The sequence below is a fragment of the Protomyctophum parallelum genome, assembly GCF_964188405.1.
Source record: "Protomyctophum parallelum genome assembly, chromosome: 18".
Classification (NCBI taxonomy): Eukaryota; Metazoa; Chordata; class Actinopteri; order Myctophiformes; family Myctophidae; genus Protomyctophum; species Protomyctophum parallelum.
In genome coordinates, this window is record NC_139716.1 from 32,141,818 (window position 1) to 32,160,839 (window position 19,022).

The 19,022-nt window shown below is 45.5% G+C and overlaps 2 protein-coding genes across 2 annotated transcripts in view; one reads left to right on the forward strand and one right to left on the reverse strand.

The window, feature by feature from the left end:
* The window catches only part of chrnb1l (cholinergic receptor, nicotinic, beta 1 (muscle) like), a gene marked incomplete at its 5' end in the record, with an annotated part of 32,796 nt that extends 16,967 nt beyond the window's left edge, over positions 1-15,829 (forward strand). The window contains 2 exons of the mRNA XM_083789533.1: positions 8,905-9,043; positions 15,641-15,829. Of these exons, the coding sequence (XP_083645659.1) occupies positions 8,905-9,043; positions 15,641-15,781 (280 nt within the window). The 3' untranslated portion in view covers positions 15,782-15,829. The remainder of the gene's footprint in view (positions 1-8,904; positions 9,044-15,640) is intronic.
* Positions 4,251-5,921, reverse strand: LOC310875616 (sodium-dependent lysophosphatidylcholine symporter 1-B-like; the record flags this gene model as incomplete). The annotated part of the gene is made up of 1 exon (XM_083788904.1): positions 4,251-5,921. The coding sequence occupies one exon, from the start codon at positions 5,919-5,921 to the stop codon at positions 4,251-4,253; it is 1,671 nt and encodes a 556-aa protein (XP_083645030.1).
* Positions 15,830-19,022: the final 3,193 nt, after the last annotated feature.

Sequence of the window (19,022 nt, forward strand, 5' to 3'; positions counted from 1 at the left end):
GTTGTGTGTTTATTTAGAGCTTTATTATTGGCAAAGCACATGTCAGGTTATAGGCCTACACAGTAAAGCCTTTTTTAATGTATTATTTTATTTTTATTTGCCCAATAAAAACGGTAGCTAACAATATTGTTAAAAGGCACAAAAATAAGTGCAGGTGGGAACAGAAACCCATATATAGCTTAATATACGCCAGCCAAGTCTATTGACTTCAATGTTTGTTTAGGGTATTGTAATTTATGTAAAACTTTTTTAAATATGTAATCTTTTGCCAGCCAAGAATGGGTTTGTTTAGGGCAGTAAATGACAACGTTAGACGTCATCCTGCTGATATAAATTAATATATCTATATTCTATATATCTTGTAATGCATTTGTTTCATTTTTCACGGACATGAGAACATCAACATGCCCCCCAAAATCTGGGAGCCCCACCACAGGGGGCGCAGTGCCCGGTGTCAAGTCGGTCGCGTCCACGTTGTCCAGAACCGCCCCCAAAAGACCTCTGCCCGGGCTCTGGACAGGGCCCCTGTCCAGTGTCCATATATGGAGCTGGCCTGTTCTGACATCATTCCGACGTCTGCATAGACATTTGGAGCATGCCTGACAAATAACTCCATATATGGGCATAAAAGGTGGGGCATTCATTTCCAACTTGCATCGTTCCAAGTAGGCCAGTACATTTACAAGGTATGGGGAGAGTTGTGCATGACAAACATGGAGCATGGGCACGGAGAAAAACAGGGATCATCACTCCATGTCCATGATATTCTGACCAGTCTCTAACTCCCATGGGACGTCTGGCAGCATGTTTTTATATTAGAACATTGTCCATGTGTTCCCCAAACGATTCTGGTGTGGAATCCAGGAAAAACTGGACATCTCCAGGTGACAACCTGCTCCATCTTTGCCGAAAAACGAGGCCACATCCCATTATTCGTCGTCGTCGCCACCGTCCTCCTTCTGCTCATAATTGTGTTTGATGTGTTTCCAGAGTTTCCCCCGGTTCATTTGCTCAAAAATTGCGTCTCCTCCTTGGTCAAACACCCGCTCGAAGAAGATGGCGCCGACCATGATGGTCACAGCGAAGGTCGACGTTCTCCTGAAGAGCAGATTGTAGACAGACCTGGCCAGCGTCATCCTTTTTAGCTCTATCTATAGTCTGCACCAGTCTGCATCTATAAATGCACCAAGTCTCTGTACTCTGTACATACGTCTGTAATGACATCACAATATGTTCTGACATCCGCATAGCCTCCATATTTGGGCATGCCTGACAAAGAACTCCATATATGGGCATGAGAGAGACAGACATAATAACTGGGTGGGGCATGCATTTCCAACTTGCGTCGTTCCAAGACAGGCCATTGCCCAAAGGACACCACTCTATGTAAATGCACCAAATCTGTATGTATGTCTGTAACAGGAATCTTGAAACCACAGCATCTCATGTGGACTGGAGTGAAAATTAGTACATAAAACAGCAGCAGTTGGTTCTCAAACCTTTTCATGTCAAGGACCTCATAGAGAGAAGACTTCCGCACACCCGGCAGGCAACCACGATGCCCTTTTAAAACAAGTCAACGTGAGGCCTACTGGATCCACACTCTACAAACCTTACACCCCAAAGGGCTTAATGACTACTATTCAACTACTATTGAATGTTATGCTATAGAAAATGTTGATCTGAACTTCTTGTCCAGCCGGTACTATAGGCACTTTAGGTGCAATTTTTATTATATTTTTTTCTTATTCTTTTCCACTCTTTCGGACAGAGTAGGATCTTACATTTGACATTTATTTGCTTATTTTACTGTATGTCTTCCTTGTATGTTGTATGGCATGACATTTATGTATAATTCTTTTCCCCTGTATTATTGTAAACTGTTATTTTCAATGATATATATGAGGAATGTTCACATAAACACTGCACCTTCAAGTCACGTGACAAGGTTCTTCACAGCTGTTATCTATTTGGATAAATTACATGCATTTTGATTGGTTGTTTACACTTCCTGAAATGTATTTAGTGACAATGTCAGCCCATTCTTGAATTAAGCCTGAGGAAGGTCGCAAGACCGAAACGTTGCTCAATTAATAAAATTGCTCTGAACTAGCAAGTGGCAGTGTGCGGCTGTCCCTTCTTCCACAATGTCAAGGACCTCCAAATGAATATGCATTTGGCTGCAGACCAAAATTACAAGATTTGTGGTGTTTCTTTTTATGTTTAAAAAAAAATCAAGATTCCTTGAAAATAGACTATAGCTTGTAGATTGCTAAAGTGGTTAAACTGATTTTAAACTTGAAAACCTCTGACATAAAGATGCCCACACAGTGGTTCTTCCCAGAGTTCGGTGTCAAAAAGCATTGATCCAACCCTGTCACAATGTCACCCCCTCATGTTAGGAGCGTGCCATGGTCACTCAGGCGGTGGTGGGTTTGTGTTGGGTTGGGTTTGGTGGGGGGGGTGCACCAAAGAAATATGGCCAGTGCTCCTGGCGATTGGCTCGAGGGGACACAAGGACACCCACCCACAGCAGCGGCATTGGCATGAGGCATGATGGATTAGAGAAGAAGTAAATGGCACTCTAGGTCAGCATGTCCTCCACTGGACAGTAACAGCCAGTGTCAATTAGTAACCCAGCTACTAAAAGTGCACAGGCAGTCTGTCTGTGTACCTTTTTAAGGCTCGTATGGATATCTCTGCATCTGTCTCGTCTTCCTGCCTGTGTCCTTTCTATGCCCATATATGGAGATCGCTGATGTGATCAGCATATGCCCATTTGGGCGTTTAGTTCAGATCGGTGGTTCTGGACGAGCGCCTATCCGACTGAGCTCCCTCAGGTCCTTGCTGATGTGTGTGGCGAGTTTTATATGGGCATATTGTTCAGATCATTGGTTCAGATCATCTCATGCCTATTTTTATGGACTTATTTGTCGGATCAGCTAAACTGCCTATCTCAAGGTCAGTCACAGCACCATCTCGGGTTGTTGGCGACTTACACGTGGACAGAATTCGCACATTTATAACAGAACTGGGTTATCTCCAAAGATTGAACCCACAAAAAAGGGGTACCAGTGTTCACCACCATATGCTTCAGAAGGTCTACCATTGTCCCCCATACCCAAGAATGCCTCCCCAGATGTCAACAATTTCTGAGATGATAGAATGGTGATGGTCATTGAAGGGGAACCTTCTGAAAGCTTCATGGGCAAAGATAGTCAACTTTAAACGGTCAACACAATTACCTCTCCGACATGCTAGTGTTAACGAGTCAACAACTTGTGCTTTGAGGGGCTAGTAAAATACCACAGCTTCTCTCTTCCCTAGCACATTGGAGCCACTGCAGTTTGCTTGCCTATACTTTCCAAGCAGATCCACTGATTTAGCAATTTCCCAGGTTCTGCATGTCACCCTCTCCCATCTCAGCATGGAAGGGCCATATGTTCTTTATTGGCTACAGCTCAGCTCCTTTAACACTACAGTCCTCATCGGGCCAGGCTAGCAAACTGGTTGACCTGGAATAGAACACTGTGGTGTATATGCCTTGGTCCTGGAAGGTGGCCACGTTCTCAAATCCCAGGGCTTGAGGCTCAGGAAGATTTGTTTTTCTGTGGCTGTCAGAACCATGGACAAGGACGAAAGAAAAAAATAAAGTGTAAATACTCTCTTGTAGTTTTTGTGCTCACACTGTTACACCAATGCATACACAGTAATATACATTAATCTGCTAGTCACTTATCGTAATATTTTGTATTGCTGTCCTGCAGAACATGTGACACTGCCTGTACCTGGTAGGGGTGAGTGACAAATGTACCCTCTTTCTTGAGTATTGAATGACACCTTTCTACAGGAACAGTTCCTGTATTTGTATAGTTTGTATTAGTTGTTTTACCATCATTCGTTTGTATTGTAATTTTTATTTTATTTTGTGCTTTGCATGATTTCAGAGCCTTGCCATAATGACAATAAAGGCACACTCCCAGCAGAAGCTCTGCTGTCTGGTGTATCGATGCTGTAATTAGAATCTCCAAATCTGGGCACGGTTTCAGCCACAAGCCTCATTGACTTCCAACACATTGAAATGGGTAGCCTTATAGAACTACAATAATGTTTCAAAGACATAAAACCATGCAGTCATTTGTGAGTTTATGAACACAACAATTTATGGTGGAATTGTCTGCAAAGCAAGAGCTAAACTCGAGCACCAAATTGGTCAGGGTCAGCTCTGGGGTCCATGTTTCAAAGATATTCTAGACCATGTTGGACATCCCTGTCGAGTCCTCTTGAATCTCTTGAGACCAAGTATTGGTCAGTATTGGTTTGCTGTCCTGCAGTTCCTGGAGCAGTTTGCTGTTCCCTTGCCTCGTTTCCTCATTGATTGGATAATAGTAGAAAATAACCAAGCCAATCATAATTAGGAGCACGGGAACAACGGAGACCAGCATTTGTAGGGTCCAATTAACCGCATCTGGTTGTGAACAGCCTCGGGTAATGTAGCCCGCAAAATATAAGCTCAGTGTGGAAATGCCCAGGGAAATGCCAGCTGCAAATTTGCCAAAGAAGACGTAGAATGAGTAGAAGATGGCCTCGTGGCCAATGGAGTCAGGATTGTGCACCTTGAAGTCATCGACCACGTCGGGAAGCATCGACCACGGGATCAGTAGGGCTGCGCCTATGCTCGCTCCACAAACAAAGGCGATGATGTAGGTGAGGATCAGGTTGCTCTGCACTAACGCTATCAGAATCAGGAAGGGAACGGCGAGCAGGTTTCCAGCATAAAAAGCCGTTTTCTTCCCAAACTTAGTCAGTAGCCAATGCCAGAAGGGAACGCTGAGGGTAGCGGAGATCATGCTGACCAGCAGAACGTTCTGGAACTGATTTCTGAAGCCCAGCGTATAGGTGCAGAACACCGCAAAGTTCCCCTCCAGGAGATAAAAGCCCGTCGCCGTGAAGAGGCAGGCCATGTTCAGTATGGCATAGGGTCCATACCCCATGACCATCCTTATTGCCTGGACGAAAGACATGGGCTCCGACCGGGTGCGCAGGGATTCTTTTTTCTCTTTGATTCCAAAGAAGAGGACGACGGCACATAAAATGTAGATGCCGCTGATGGCAAGCGAGGCCATCATGTAGGCAAATTTCGTGTCAAGTTTCGTGTCTTCCAGGATCATGGGAAGAGCGGTGCCATTGATGGCAAACATAGAGGTAGAATTGTTGCGTTCCTCGCCATGGGACACAGGGATGCACGGCGCGCTGGCCATGCCCACTATTTGCCCCTGGACGGCTGTGCCGATCAACATGCCCAGAACCTCCACGGTCATCCTGTAAGCGCTGCACGAGTCTCTCTCCTTCTGCTCCGTGCTGATGAACATGGTGAGGGCAGAGTAGGGCACGTGGAAGCAGGTCTGTAGTGTCATAAAGAGGCAGTAGAACACCAGGTACCAGACGACCTTGCCATTCTCGAAAGGGGGGACGTACCACACGAAGAAGTATGCCACCACGGCGAGAGGAGTCGACAGCACGACCCAGGTCAGCATGCGTCCGAATCGCGTCCACGGGCTGCGGGACACCAGGAAGCCCACCGTGGGGTCCGTTATCGCGTCCCACGCTCGACCGGCGAACACAATTATGGACGCGTGGAAGGGGTTCAGCTCGGCCACGTCCAGCAGAAAGATCTGCAGGAAGAAGCCCAGGGCGGATGCCGTGATCTGGTAAGGCGCTCCACCGACAGCATAGCACAGTTTCTCGCGTATAGACAAACTGTTCCTCGGCTCATTCTTCCCCGCGACCTTAATGACATCTGAGCCTTTGCCGTCTGTGACGGTCCCGTCTGTGACGGTCCCGTCTGAGACAGCGGTGCCATCTGGGATGACCGCCTGACCATTCGATGAACCTGTTTCAGTCACCTCTTCTTGAGCCATAATTATTCTGTTTATGCCAGAGCTGTTTGTAGCTTTACCCTCCTTAGTCAGTCAGACTCTCTTAGCTCTGCTCGACATCCGAAGGAACCCGACAGCCAATGGACATCTGCTCGACACCTTATAGGGTGACCCGAGCACCAGGCTGACATCACAGATAACGCATTACGGGTTTTATATCGACGGGTAATGACATCACCGACTGGCCTTCGAGTGGTATGATAAGGGATATACTACTGCACTGAGTACCGAGAACCAATGGGTAGTCTGACTCTGTTCATATATTATACTCCTGTGATTTTCCGGAATTACATTTGTGTTGATTTGATTGGTTGAGCACAGAATGTGATGTATGATGATGTACCTATATACGTTATGGTTAGGTTAGGGATAGAGGTATAGGTTGGTTATGGTTAGGTTAGGGATAGAGGTATAGGTTGGTTATGGTTAGGTTAGGGATAGAGGTAGGTTGGTTATGGTTAGGTTAGGGATAGAGGTACGTTGGTTATGGTTAGGTTAGGGATAGAGGTATAGGTTGGTTATGGTTAGGTTAGGGATAGAGGTAGCTCAGGTAGGTTGGTTATGGTTAGGTTAGGGATAGAGGTATAGGTTTGTTATGGTTAGGTTAGGGATAGAGGTATAGGTTGGTTATGGTTAGGTTAGGGATAGAGGTAGCTCAGGTAGGTTGGTTATGGTTAGGTTAGGGATAGAGGTATAGATTTGTTATGGTTAGGTTAGGGATAGAGGTATAGGTTGGTTATGGTTAGGTTAGGGATAGAGGTAGGTTGGTTATGGTTAGGTTAGGGATAGAGGTATAGGTTGGTTATGGTTAGGTTAGGGATAGAGGTGTAGGTTGGTTATGGTTAGGTTAGGGATAGAGGTAGGTTGGTTATGGTTAGGTTAGGGATAGAGGTATAGGTTGGTTATGGTTAGGTTAGGGATAGAGGTAGGTTGGTTATGGTTAGGTTAGGGATAGAGGTAGGTTGGTTATGGTTAGGTTAGGGATAGAGGTATAGGTTGGTTATGGTTAGGTTAGGGATAGAGGTATAGGTTGGTTATGGTTAGGTTAGGGATAGAGGTATAGGTTGGTTATGGTTAGGTTAGGGATAGAGGTAGGTTGGTTATGGTTAGGTTAGGGATAGAGGTGTAGGTTGGTTATGGTTAGGTTAGGGATAGAGGTAGGTTGGTTATGGTTAGGTTAGGGATAGAGGTATAGGTTGGTTATGGTTAGTTTAGGGATAGAGGTGTAGGTTGGTTATGGTTAGGTTAGGGATAGAGGTAGGTTGGTTATGGTTAGGTTAGGGATAGAGGTGTAGGTTGGTTATGGTTAGGTTAGGGATAGAGGTAGGTTGGTTATGGTTAGGTTAGGGATAGATGTATAGGTTGGTTATGGTTAGGTTAGGGATAGAGGTAGGTTGGTTATGGTTAGGTTAGGGATAGAGGTAGGTTGGTTATGGTTAGGTTAGGGATAGAGGTATAGGTTGGTTATGGTTAGGTTAGGGATAGAGGTAGAGGTAGGTTGGTTATGGTTAGGTTAGGGGTAGAGGTATAGGTTGGTTATGGTTAGGTTAGGGATAGAGGTAGGTTGGTTATGGTTAGGTTAGGGATAGAGGTAGGTTGGTTATGGTTAGGTTAGGGATAGAGGTATAGGTTGGTTATGGTTAGGTTCGGGATAGAGGTAGAGGTAGGTTGGTTATGGTTAGGTTAGGGATAGAGGTATAGGTTGGTTATGGTTAGGTTAGGGATAGAGGTAGAGGTAGGTTGGTTATGGTTAGGTTAAGGATAGAGGTATAGGTTGGTTATGGTTAGGTTAGGGATAGAGGTAGAGGTAGGTTGGTTATGGTTAGGTTAGGGATAGAGGTATAGGTTGGTTATGGTTAGGTTAGGGATAGAGGTAGAGGTAGGTTGGTTATGGTTAGGTTAGGGATAGAGGTAGAGGTAGAGGTAGGTTGGTTATGGTTAGGTTAAGGATAGAGGTAGGTTGTCGGTCTAATGACCGTCGGACCAAAACATGTGTCGGAACTTCACCTGTGAATTTGTGGAAACAGGCAACAGGCATTCTGATAGTGGCCAGTATGAGATGATGCATGATGATAAGAGCGCCCTCACTTCACACGGGTGTGATCTTTTTTTACTTACAACAAATAATGTTTATACTGACTTCACCAACTTTTTTCCCCTCCTATATACAGCTTTTGTACCCACAAAATGTCCGCAACACAAACATTAAATGCCATTCAAAGGTGAAATTAGGTCAAATGTCAGCCAAATATGACCAAATTTGTGGCAACAGGCATTCTGATTGGCCAGTATGAGATGATCCATGATGATGTACGATGTCACTTCACACGGGTGTGATTTTTATTGGTTTAAGATTTTGAAATGACCAAACCTGCCTACTGATGATGTCACTGTGTCCACAGCCGCCCTCTGAGATACAGACCACGTAGACATAAATGGTGCCACATAAAGAGCATTATAGTGAGGACCTTTTATATTGTTGCTGTCGGGCAGAAACCTCTTGTCTCCACATTTTTTGTGTTTATTTTCTTCTTTTTTTTCGTGTAAATTCTGCCCCTTTTCCGCAAATTACGCCCTACTTGAACACACTGCACACTAGCGTCACTCAAAAGTAGCAGATGTACAAGCCCGAGCTTGTCGATCTACCACTTTTGCATAATGAGGTTTCCACCCGACAGAGACGAACCCCTTTTGGTGTTAGCATTATGTTGTGCTTTAGCTATTGAAAAATAGCAGATCTACAAGCTCATAGCGCGCCACCGAGTGGCGCGCTATGAGCTTGTAGGTCTGCTATTTTTGAAAAGTCGAAGAACGACTGACTTATAGAAACATAGCTATTTCAGAAAACTGTCAGGATGTAGAAGACATTTTTAGAATCTGATCTCAGGTCAAAATGGGTCAAGATACATGTAGCTTGAAAAAAACATAACGTCAGTGCCTCCCCCCCCCCCCCTCCCCCCCGTAGGACGGAGAGCACGGTGCAGCTGCACAGATACATGGACACCGACAACTACTGTCTCATCCTGCCACCCAACCTCAAGTCGGCCATCGCCGCCGTCACCTACATGGCTGAGCAGCTGAAGCAGCAGGACACAAGCGACTCGGTGAGACTCGCGCACGCATTCCCTGTTAATAACCCTGGTAAAAATGTGCGGCATTGGGAGTTAAAGGGGAGGAGATTGTAAAGGGACGAGAGGATGAGGAGCGTTGTTGTTGCTGGCGTAATTGTCGAGAGTGATGGGGCTCATATTTGGTCTTGAAACGGGCCTCCAGATCCATAAGGCCGCCCCTGCACACACACACACACACACACACACACACACACACACACACACACACTTTATTGTGATGTGATCTTATAGATCGGCTATTTTATACCGAATGTTCACCTTTGACATGCCCATTATAGAGACACTAAGGCTACTGTTGTTAACTAGGCTCAACTGGGTTCAAGTTGTTTTGCAGTGTTTTGATCTGGACCATGGCCAAAATGATTCCCTTCAGCCAGAGGAAACGTGTTAAAATGATTCCCTTCAGAGGAAACCATGTTAAAATGACTCCCTTCCAGCCAGAGGAAACGTGTTAAAATGATTCCCTTCAGAGGAAACCATGTTAAAATGATTCCCTTCCAGCCAGAGGAAACCATGTTAAAATGATTCCCTTCAGCCAGAGGAAACCATGTTAAAATGATTCCCTTCAGCCAGAGGAAACCATGTTAAAATGTGACCAGTGCCAGCAGAATATGCCTCATGTCGCCAGAATGAACATGCCTTAAATCAATAAATAAACTCGTTTTTTTTTTTTATGTGATTTTCTTTTTTTTTCATATTAATACAGTTTGAATGTTGAAGAAGGTTTTCATTCAAACAGATTGTTCATTTGGGCAAATGAAATGTATACATTTATACGTCAAAGTGGGCTTGTTTTTTAACAAGTTTCTGGAGGCAGAAGAGCGCAGTTCCGAGATTTGCATGTTGGTTACGATTGGTCCTGTAATCTCTTTGTCCTCAGGTTTCACGCTCTGATCACCGCCCATTAGCGTGCTTGTGTTTGTAAACACAGAAGTATTCTGGGCATTTGGGTTAGACTTTACAGAAAATAAACAAAACCACGTATAGCTACTCGCTGAAATACACTTCCCAGCTTGGAGTCTTTCACCAACAAACAACAGGCTAGAAGCTAGCTAGCCTAGTTAGCCGTTTGTGTCGTGTGTTAAAGAGCAAAGAGATCACACGTCTTTTCTTTTAATCACAACTCGCTCATTTCTTGCTCATTTAAAAAAAGGTTATATACTATGTAAACTATGAAATGCAGGCTTTCATTTGGTATATAGAACGTTTGTGTAGGCCGTCTCTAAGAAACGGTATCAATTGAAAAGGAAATCGCTTAATTTTTTTCCTCGCGCACCCAGCAAAGAGCTACGTCTTTTCAAATACGGCTGTTAGTACTGTTAATTCAACATCCGGTGAGGGGAGGATACGGATCGTGTATGTATTGTGTATATAAATCAGGGCATACAGTGGGTGGGCTTTAGACCGGATGTAAGCCTTGCACACTAAATAGACACCCGATGTAGTATGAATCCACCCATCGAATGCACAGGAATTACTATAAATGAAACCAGGCATTGTGACTGCATGTGGACAGATCTGTTTATTAAAATAGCAAATCTACAAGCGCACAACATCATAGCCTGATGCGTCGATTTTATTTATTTAAAATACTGGGTCAATTGTCTGACTTTGATTGCTTAAAGTAGACCTGCATAAAATGGTGTACTGCAGCTATTTACAACCAGGTAGTGTATAAGTTAAATTGAACACTTAACTTAATATTTAATACTTGAATACTTATACTTAGTATTTAATACTTAGTACTTTCAAAAGGGTTTATTGGGGCACCTTACAAATTGCATTGTTTGTTCTACTGGCTTAAACATGTCAGTGTTTCTAGTGTTGCACTGTTGACAGCTAAAACGTCCTATTGTCTCTTGTCCCTCCCATTGTCACACCCACTTCTGTCCAGCTCTAAGGTGATAAAATGTTGTGAATATTGAAAAGGGCTTTTCTCAGCTTTGGGTGAAAGGCCCCAGTCATTTTAAAATGGTTATATCTCCTTCAATTATTGTCCAATTTCATTGAATGATACATCATATGAAAGCTTACATTCTGTACTTTAATAATCTGTAAAAATCTGAAAAATGGAAAAGGCGACATGAGGCATGTTTTGTTGGCACTGGTCACAAATGATTCCCTTCAGCCAGAGGAAACCATGTTAAAATGATTCCCTTCAGCCAGAGGAAACCATGTTAAAATGATTCCCTTCAGCCAGAGGAAACCATGTTAAAATGATTCCCTTCAGCCAGAGGAAACCATGTTAAAATGATTCCCTTCAGCCAGAGGAAACCATGTTAAAATGATTCCCTTCCAGCCAGAGGAAACCGTGTTAAAATGATTCCCTTCAGCCAGAGGAAACCATGTTAAAATGATCCCCTTCAGCCAGAGGAAACCATGTTAAAATGACTCCCTTCAGCTAGAGGAAACCATGTTAAAATGATTCCCTTCAGCCAGAGGAAACCATGTTAAAATGATTCACTTCAACCAGAGGAAACCGTGTTAAAATTATTCCCTTCAGAGGAAACCGTGTTAAAATGATTCCCTTCAGCCAGAGGAAACCATGTTAAAATGATTCCCTTCAGCCAGAGGAAACCATGTTAAAATGATTCCCTTCAGCCAGAGGAAACCATGTTAAAATGATTCCCTTCAGCCAGAGGAAACCGTGTTAAAATGATTCCCTTCAGCCAGAGGAAACCATGTTAAAATGATTCCCTTCAGCCATACCGTAGGTAACCATGTTAAAATGATTCCCTTCAGAGGAAACCATGTTAAAATGATTCCCTTCAGCCAGAGGAAACCATGTTAAAATGATTCCCTTCAGCCAGAGGAAACCATGTTAAAATGATTCCCTTCAGCTAGAGGAAACATGTTAAAATGATTCCCTTCAGCCAGAGGAAACCATGTTAAAATGATTCCCTTCAGCCAGAGGAAACCATGTTAAAATGACTCCCTTCAGCCAGAGGAAACATGTTAAAATGACTCCCTTCAGCCAGAGGAAACCATGATAAAATGACTCCCTTCAGCTAGAGCAGGGGTCCCCAAACTACGGCCCGCGGGCCGTATACGGCCCGCCATGTCATTTTATGTGGCCCGCCTGCCTCAAAAAATTTATATATATATATATAGGATTTTATTTTTTATTTTTCATTAGCACTGGATGAGAGCAAATAATTAGAATAATAAATTAAGATGAATTTGTATTATTGCTCTTGTATTGCTATTGGAGACACTGCGGAGGCACTGGGGGGACACTGGGGAGACACTGAGGGGACACTGGGGAGGCACTGGGGAGGCACTGGGGAGGCACTGGGGAGGCACTGGGGAGACACTGGGGAGGCACTGGGGAGGCACTGGGGAGACACTGGGGAGGCACTCAGGGAGGCACTGGGGAGGCACTGGGGAGGCACTCAGGGGGACACTGGGAGGCACTGAGACACTGGGAGACACTGGGGAGGCACTGGGGAGGCACTCAGGGGGACACTGGGAGGCACTGGGGAGGCACTGGGGAGACACTCAGGGGGACACTGGGGAGGCACTGGGGAGGCACTCGGGGGGACACTGGGGAGACACTGGGGAGGCATTCAGGGAGGGAGGCACTGGGGAGGCACTCAGGGGGACACTGGGAGGCACTGGGGAGACACTGGGGAGGCACTCAGGGGGACACTGGGAGGCACTGGGGAGACACTGGGGAGGCACTGGGGAGACACTCAGGGGGACACTGGGGAGACACTCAGGGGGACACTGGGAGGCACTGGGGAGACACTCAGGGGGACACTGGGGAGACACTCAGGGGGACACTGTGGAGGCACTGGGGAGGCACTGGGGAGACACTCAGGGGGACACTGGGGAGGCACTCAGTGGGACACTGGGAGGCACTGGGGAGACACTGGGGAGGCACTGGGGAGGTACTGGACATTTCATATCACACACACACCATGATTCACTAGGCCCCTCAAAAAAAAAAAAACTTGGCATGGCGCGATTTATTTCAAGCATGGCGCAGCGCCATGCCAACAACATTGTGCAGGAAACCCTGGCACTATGCAGCCCTGTAGTGCTGCATGTACAGTACGTGCACTGGTTATTAATATTTGGTTATGTGTGGCTTTCTGGAAAAAAATAAATGTTTACGTCGTCACACTTTTTCTGTTACAAACTGACCCCGGCCCCCATCAGAGAAGGGAAAAGTTATGTGGCCCTCACAGGAAAAGGTTTGGGGACCCCTGAGCTAGAGGAAACATGTTAAAATGATTCCCTTCAGCCAGAGGAAACCATGTTAAAATGATTCCCTTCAGCCAGAGGAAACCATGTTAAAATGATTCCCTTCAGCCAGAGGAAACCATGTTAAAATGACTCCCTTCAGCTAGAGGAAACATGTTAAAATGATTCCCTTCAGCCAGAGGAAACCATGTTAAAATGATTCCCTTCAGCCAGAGGAAACCATGTTAAAATGACTCCCTTCAGCTAGAGGAAACATGTTAAAATGACTCCCTTCAGCTAGAGGAAACATGTTAAAATGATTCCCTTCAGCCAGAGGAAACCATGTTAAAATGATTCCCTTCAGCCAGAGGAAACCATGTTAAAATGACTCCCTTCAGCTAGAGGAAACATGTTAAAATGATTCCCTTCAGCCAGAGGAAACCATGTTAAAATGATTCCCTTCAGCCAGAGGAAACCATGTTAAAATGACTCCCTTCAGCTAGAGGAAACCGTGTTAAAATGATTCCCTTCAGCCAGAGGAAACCATGTTAAAATGACTCCCTTCAGCTAGAGGAAACCATGTTAAAATGATTCCCTTCAGCCAGAGGAAACCATGTTAAAATGATTCCCTTCAGAGGAAAACATGTTAAAATGATTCCCTTCAGCCAGAGGAAACATGTTAAAATGATTCCCTTCAGCCAGAGGAAACATGTTAAAATGATTCCCTTCAGAGGAAACCATGTTAAAATGATTCCCTTCAGCTAGAGGAAACATGTTAAAATGATTCCCTTCAGCCAGAGGAAACCATGTTAAAATGATTCCCTTCAGCCAGAGGAAACCATGTTAAAATGATTCCCTTCAGCCAGAGGAAACCATGTTAAAATGATTCCCTTCAGCCAGAGGAAACCATGTTAAAATGATTCCCTTCAGCCAGAGGAAACCGTGTTAAAATGATTCCCTTCAGCCAGAGGAAACCATGTTAAAATGATTCCCTTCAGCCAGAGGAAACCATGTTAAAATGATTCCCTTCAGCCAGAGGAAACCATGTTAAAATGATTCCCTTCAGCCAGAGGAAACCATGTTAAAATGACTCCCTTCAGCCAGAGGAAACCATGTTAAAATGACTCCCTTCAGCCAGAGGAAACCATGTTAAAATGATTCCCTTCAGCCAGAGGAAACCATGTTAAAATGACTCCCTTCAGCCAGAGGAAACCATGTTAAAATGATTCCCTTCAGCCAGAGGAAACCATGTTAAAATGACTCCCTTCAGCCAGAGGAAACCATGTTAAAATGATTCCCTTCAGCCAGAGGAAACCATGTTAAAATGATTCCCTTCAGCCAGAGGAAACCATGTTAAAATGATTCCCTTCAGCCAGAGGAAACCATGTTAAAATGATCCCCTTCAGCCAGAGGAAACCATGTTAAAATGATTCCCTTCAGCCAGAGGAAACCATGTTAAAATGATTCCCTTCAGAAGAAACCATGTTAAAATGATTCCCTTCAGCCAGAGGAAACCATGTTAAAATGATCCCCTTCAGCCAGAGGAAACCATGTTAAAATGATTCCCTTCAGCCAGAGGAAACCATGTTAAAATGATTCCCTTCAGCCAGAGGAAACCATGTTAAAATGATTCCCTTCAGAAGAAACCATGTTAAAATGATTCCCTTCAGCCAGAGGAAACCATGTTAAAATGATTCCCTTCAGCCAGAGGAAACCATGTTAAAATGATTCCCTTCAGCCAGAGGAAACCATGTTAAAATGATTCCCTTCAGCCAGAGGAAACCATGTTAAAATGATTCCCTTCAGAGGAAACCATGTTAAAATGATTCCTTTCAGCCAGAGGAAACCATGTTAAAATGATTCCCTTCAGAGGAAACCATGTTAAAATGATTCCCTTCAGCCATAGGAAACCATGTTAAAATGATTCCCTTCAGCCAGAGGAAACCATGTTAAAATGATTCCCTTCAGCCAGAGGAAACCATGTTAAAATGATTCCCTTCAGAGGAAACCATGTTAAAATGATCCCCTTCAGCCAGAGGAAACCATGTTAAAATGATCCCCTTCAGCCAGAGGAAACCATGGCAAAATGCCAGAGGCGTCATAATTAGTTTTGTTTGGTATCATCGTTCAGTTTCAATTATTTATTATAGGCATACTTTACTCGATTCAGTATTCACGTGGAGAACAAATGCGTGGCCTGGACCGGCTCACACTGGTCTGTTTGGAATGAAAACCAGAGGAAAGTGACTCGAGGTGTGTTGTTAACTGCTTGTTTGTGTGTGTGTGTGTGTGTGTGTGTGGGTGTGTGTGTGTGTGTGTGTGTGTGTGTGTGTGTGTGTGTGTGTGTGTGTGTGTGCGCGCGTGTGCGCGCGTGCGTTTGTGCAGATGACAGGAGACTGGCAGTACATAGCGTTGGTGGTGGACCGTCTCTTCCTGTGGCTGTTTGTGGTCATCACGACCCTGGGAACTCTGGCTATGTTTCTGGATGCCTCCTTCAACTACACTCCAGAGGATCCATTCCCCTAGACACGCACCACGCACGAACGCGCACGCACACACTCACTCACTGGCTGGGATTTCTGACACTTGTTACAGTATGTCGCCCCCCTGTGGAAAATCATATGAATATCTACATGAAAATGACTAGCAAATACATTTTGAGTCAGTTCTGACACGCACACACGCACATGCACACACACCTTGGTGCATTGTGTGCTTCGTTCTCTCTGTGTGTGTGCCGAAAGAGATTACCCAAACTGACTTTCCATGTTTTCAAATTCCATATTTCTACTGCCAACCTCAGAAAAAAAGGAGAAAAAAATGGTTTTGTAAGTCCATGGTAGTATTTAGAGATGTGTGTACAGTATAGGTATAGCACCATACAGATAATATCTGTTCCACTCCCTATATGTATTAGTATGTAATAATAGAATCCACAACATAAGTATTATAGCTGCACAGTAAAATCCAGAGTTTTCATTTAACTCTGAAAGTGTATGAATTTGTTACAAAACACTACGGATTGTACTGTGTACAATAGCTATTCAGACATATGGTTACACTGTCACAGTTCTGAATTACTTTTGCTTAATTCATATTATGTAATATATTGTGATCTTTATTTAAACTAAAGTTTTGAATTACACTTCCTTTGAAAGTATAATTAAATGCTGTACTGTAGTCTGTAGTAGTCAACCAAGGCATGGATGCGTGTGTAACTAATGTATGACAGGGCAATTCTGCAAATACCGCTAGACCCCATGGCCAGTCATTTGGGATCAATATAAGCTCAAGAAAATGAGCCTATATGCAATTTAGTCCAGATTTACTGGTTACTAGAGCGGTGCCCGTTGAGCACTGGACTGGGACGATGCAAGTTGGAAATGCATGCCCCACCCAGTTGTTGTCTCCACCAGGCCGAAGGCATGGGGAGAGAGTATGTTTTGCACTCCGTCCGTGTGTGTGTGTGTGCGTGTGTGTGTCCGTCCTTCCGTGCGTCCGCTACCAGCTAATCTCCGATCCATGCCAAACTGTGCACACACACTCCCTGGATGCCAACGACGAACACCGGGCACTGCACTCCCTGTGGAGGTGTGGAACGCGTGTGTCGAATTTGAAGTCGGTGGGGCGAACGGTTCTCGAGTTACGTGAATTACAGACGTACATACTGTACACACGTACAGTACGTATACACACAGAGACTTGCCGCATTTATAGATACTAGAGCGGTGCCCGTTGGAGCCTCTACAGTGGTGCCCGTTGGAGCCTCTACAGTGGTGCCCGTTGGAGCCTCTACAGTGGTGCCCGTTGGAGCCTCTACAGTGGTGCCCGTTGGAGCCTCTACAGCGGTGCCCGTTGGAGCCTCTACAGCGGTGCCCGTTGGAGCCTCTACAGTGGTGCCCGTTGGAGCCTCTACAGTGGTGCCCGTTGGAGCCTCTACAGCGGTGCCCGTTGGAGCCTCTACAGCGGTGCCCGTTGGAGCCTCTACAGTGGTGCCCGTTGGAGCCTCTACAGTGGTGCCCGTTGGAGCCTCTACAGTGGTGCCCGTTGGAGCCTCTACAGTGGTGCCCGTTGGAGCCTCTACAGTGGTGCCCGTTGGAGCCTCTACAGCGGTGCCCGTTGGAGCCTCTACAGTGGTGCCCGTTGGAGCCTCTACAGTGGTGCCCGTTGGAGCCTCTACAGTGGTGCCCGTTGGAGCCTCTACAGCGGTGCCCGTTGGAGCCTCTACAGTGGTGCCCGTTGGAGCCTCTACAGTGGTGCCCGTTGGAGCCTCTACAGTGGTGCCCGTTGGAGCCTCTACAGCGGTGCCCGTTGGAGCCTCTACAGTGGTGCCCGTTGGAGCCTCTACAGTGGTGCCCGTTGGAGCCTCTACAGTGGTGCCCGTTGGAGCCTCTACAGTGGTGCCCGTTGGAGCCTCTACAGTGGTGCCCGTTGGAGCCTCTACAGCGGTGCCCGTTGGAGCCTCTACAGTGGTGCCCTCCCCGTTGGGCACTGGCCTACTTGGAACGATGCAAGTTGGAAATGCATGCTCCACCCAGTTGTTACGTCTGTGTCTCTTTTATGTCAATATATGGAGTTCTTTGTCGGGCATGCCCAAATATGGAGTCTATGCAGACGACAGAATTATGTCAGAGACTCGGAACAGGCCAGCTCCAATGGACAGGGGCCGGCATGGACAACCGTGGGTCCGACTGGTTTTTGAGCGGCGCTAGCCCCTTTAGCTTTTGTCCCCACACAGGAGAAATTAGGTCATATGTGCCTCCAATATGACGTAGATTTGTGGCAACACAAACATTAAATGCCACTGACGATGACGGGAAATCACATAAATGCAGTTGTTCACACAGGTCTGGTTTTTAAGGTTACTAGAGAGGTGCCAGTGGGGCCTATAGTCTACGGTGGTGCACGTTGGACACTGGCCTACTTGGAATGATGCAATTTGGAAATGCATGCCCCACCCAGATGAGTGTCCGAGTTGCTCCTTTACACCTGACAGGGGGGAGTTTCCCTGGTTGGACGTAGCGCGTGGAGGGAACACGTTGTCAGATTTCTGTATGTGTCGACTCTCTCTGTGTCCCTTTTATAACTATGGAGTTCCGTGTCAGCCATGCCCAAATATGGAGTGTTGGGATGTCAGAACAGGCCAGCTTGTGGAGTTCTGTGTCAGGCATGCCTAAATAAATATGGAGTGTTGTTGAGGTCAGAACAGGCCAGCTCCATATATGGCCGCTGCATGGGCAGGGGCCCGGTCCAGAGCCCGGGCAGAGGCCTCCAATAGGCTCTCCTCTTATATATACTTAAACAGTGTCCTTTTAAGAGGCTGTGGTCACAGCAGCTTGTGGATGCTTTGGCAATGTCACGAGACATTGCCAAAGCATTACGGGGGTCATTTGCATTTCCAACCAAAAACGTTGAGAACCCCTGACATAGACACACCAAAGTAGCAAAAATGTACAGTTTTGGACATGAGGTTTCCGCATGACAGCGACGATATGTAAAACAACCCCATATAATCCAACACAGATAAAAACATGGCAGCAACAAGTCATTTTTTTTTTACTAAGGAAAAACCTTTTCACCAAGTTCACCTTCTCGGTCACCTCTAACTGCAACGATATTTTATGGCCTGCTCAAGATACTGATGCTGCTAATGACCCAGAAGGACAAAGTAAATAATTAGATTAGAGATTCAGATTAGGGTAACTGTGTGAAGTAAAAGGTGGAATGGATTTCAACATAAACCGAGTACATGCGCTTGACGCTTGTT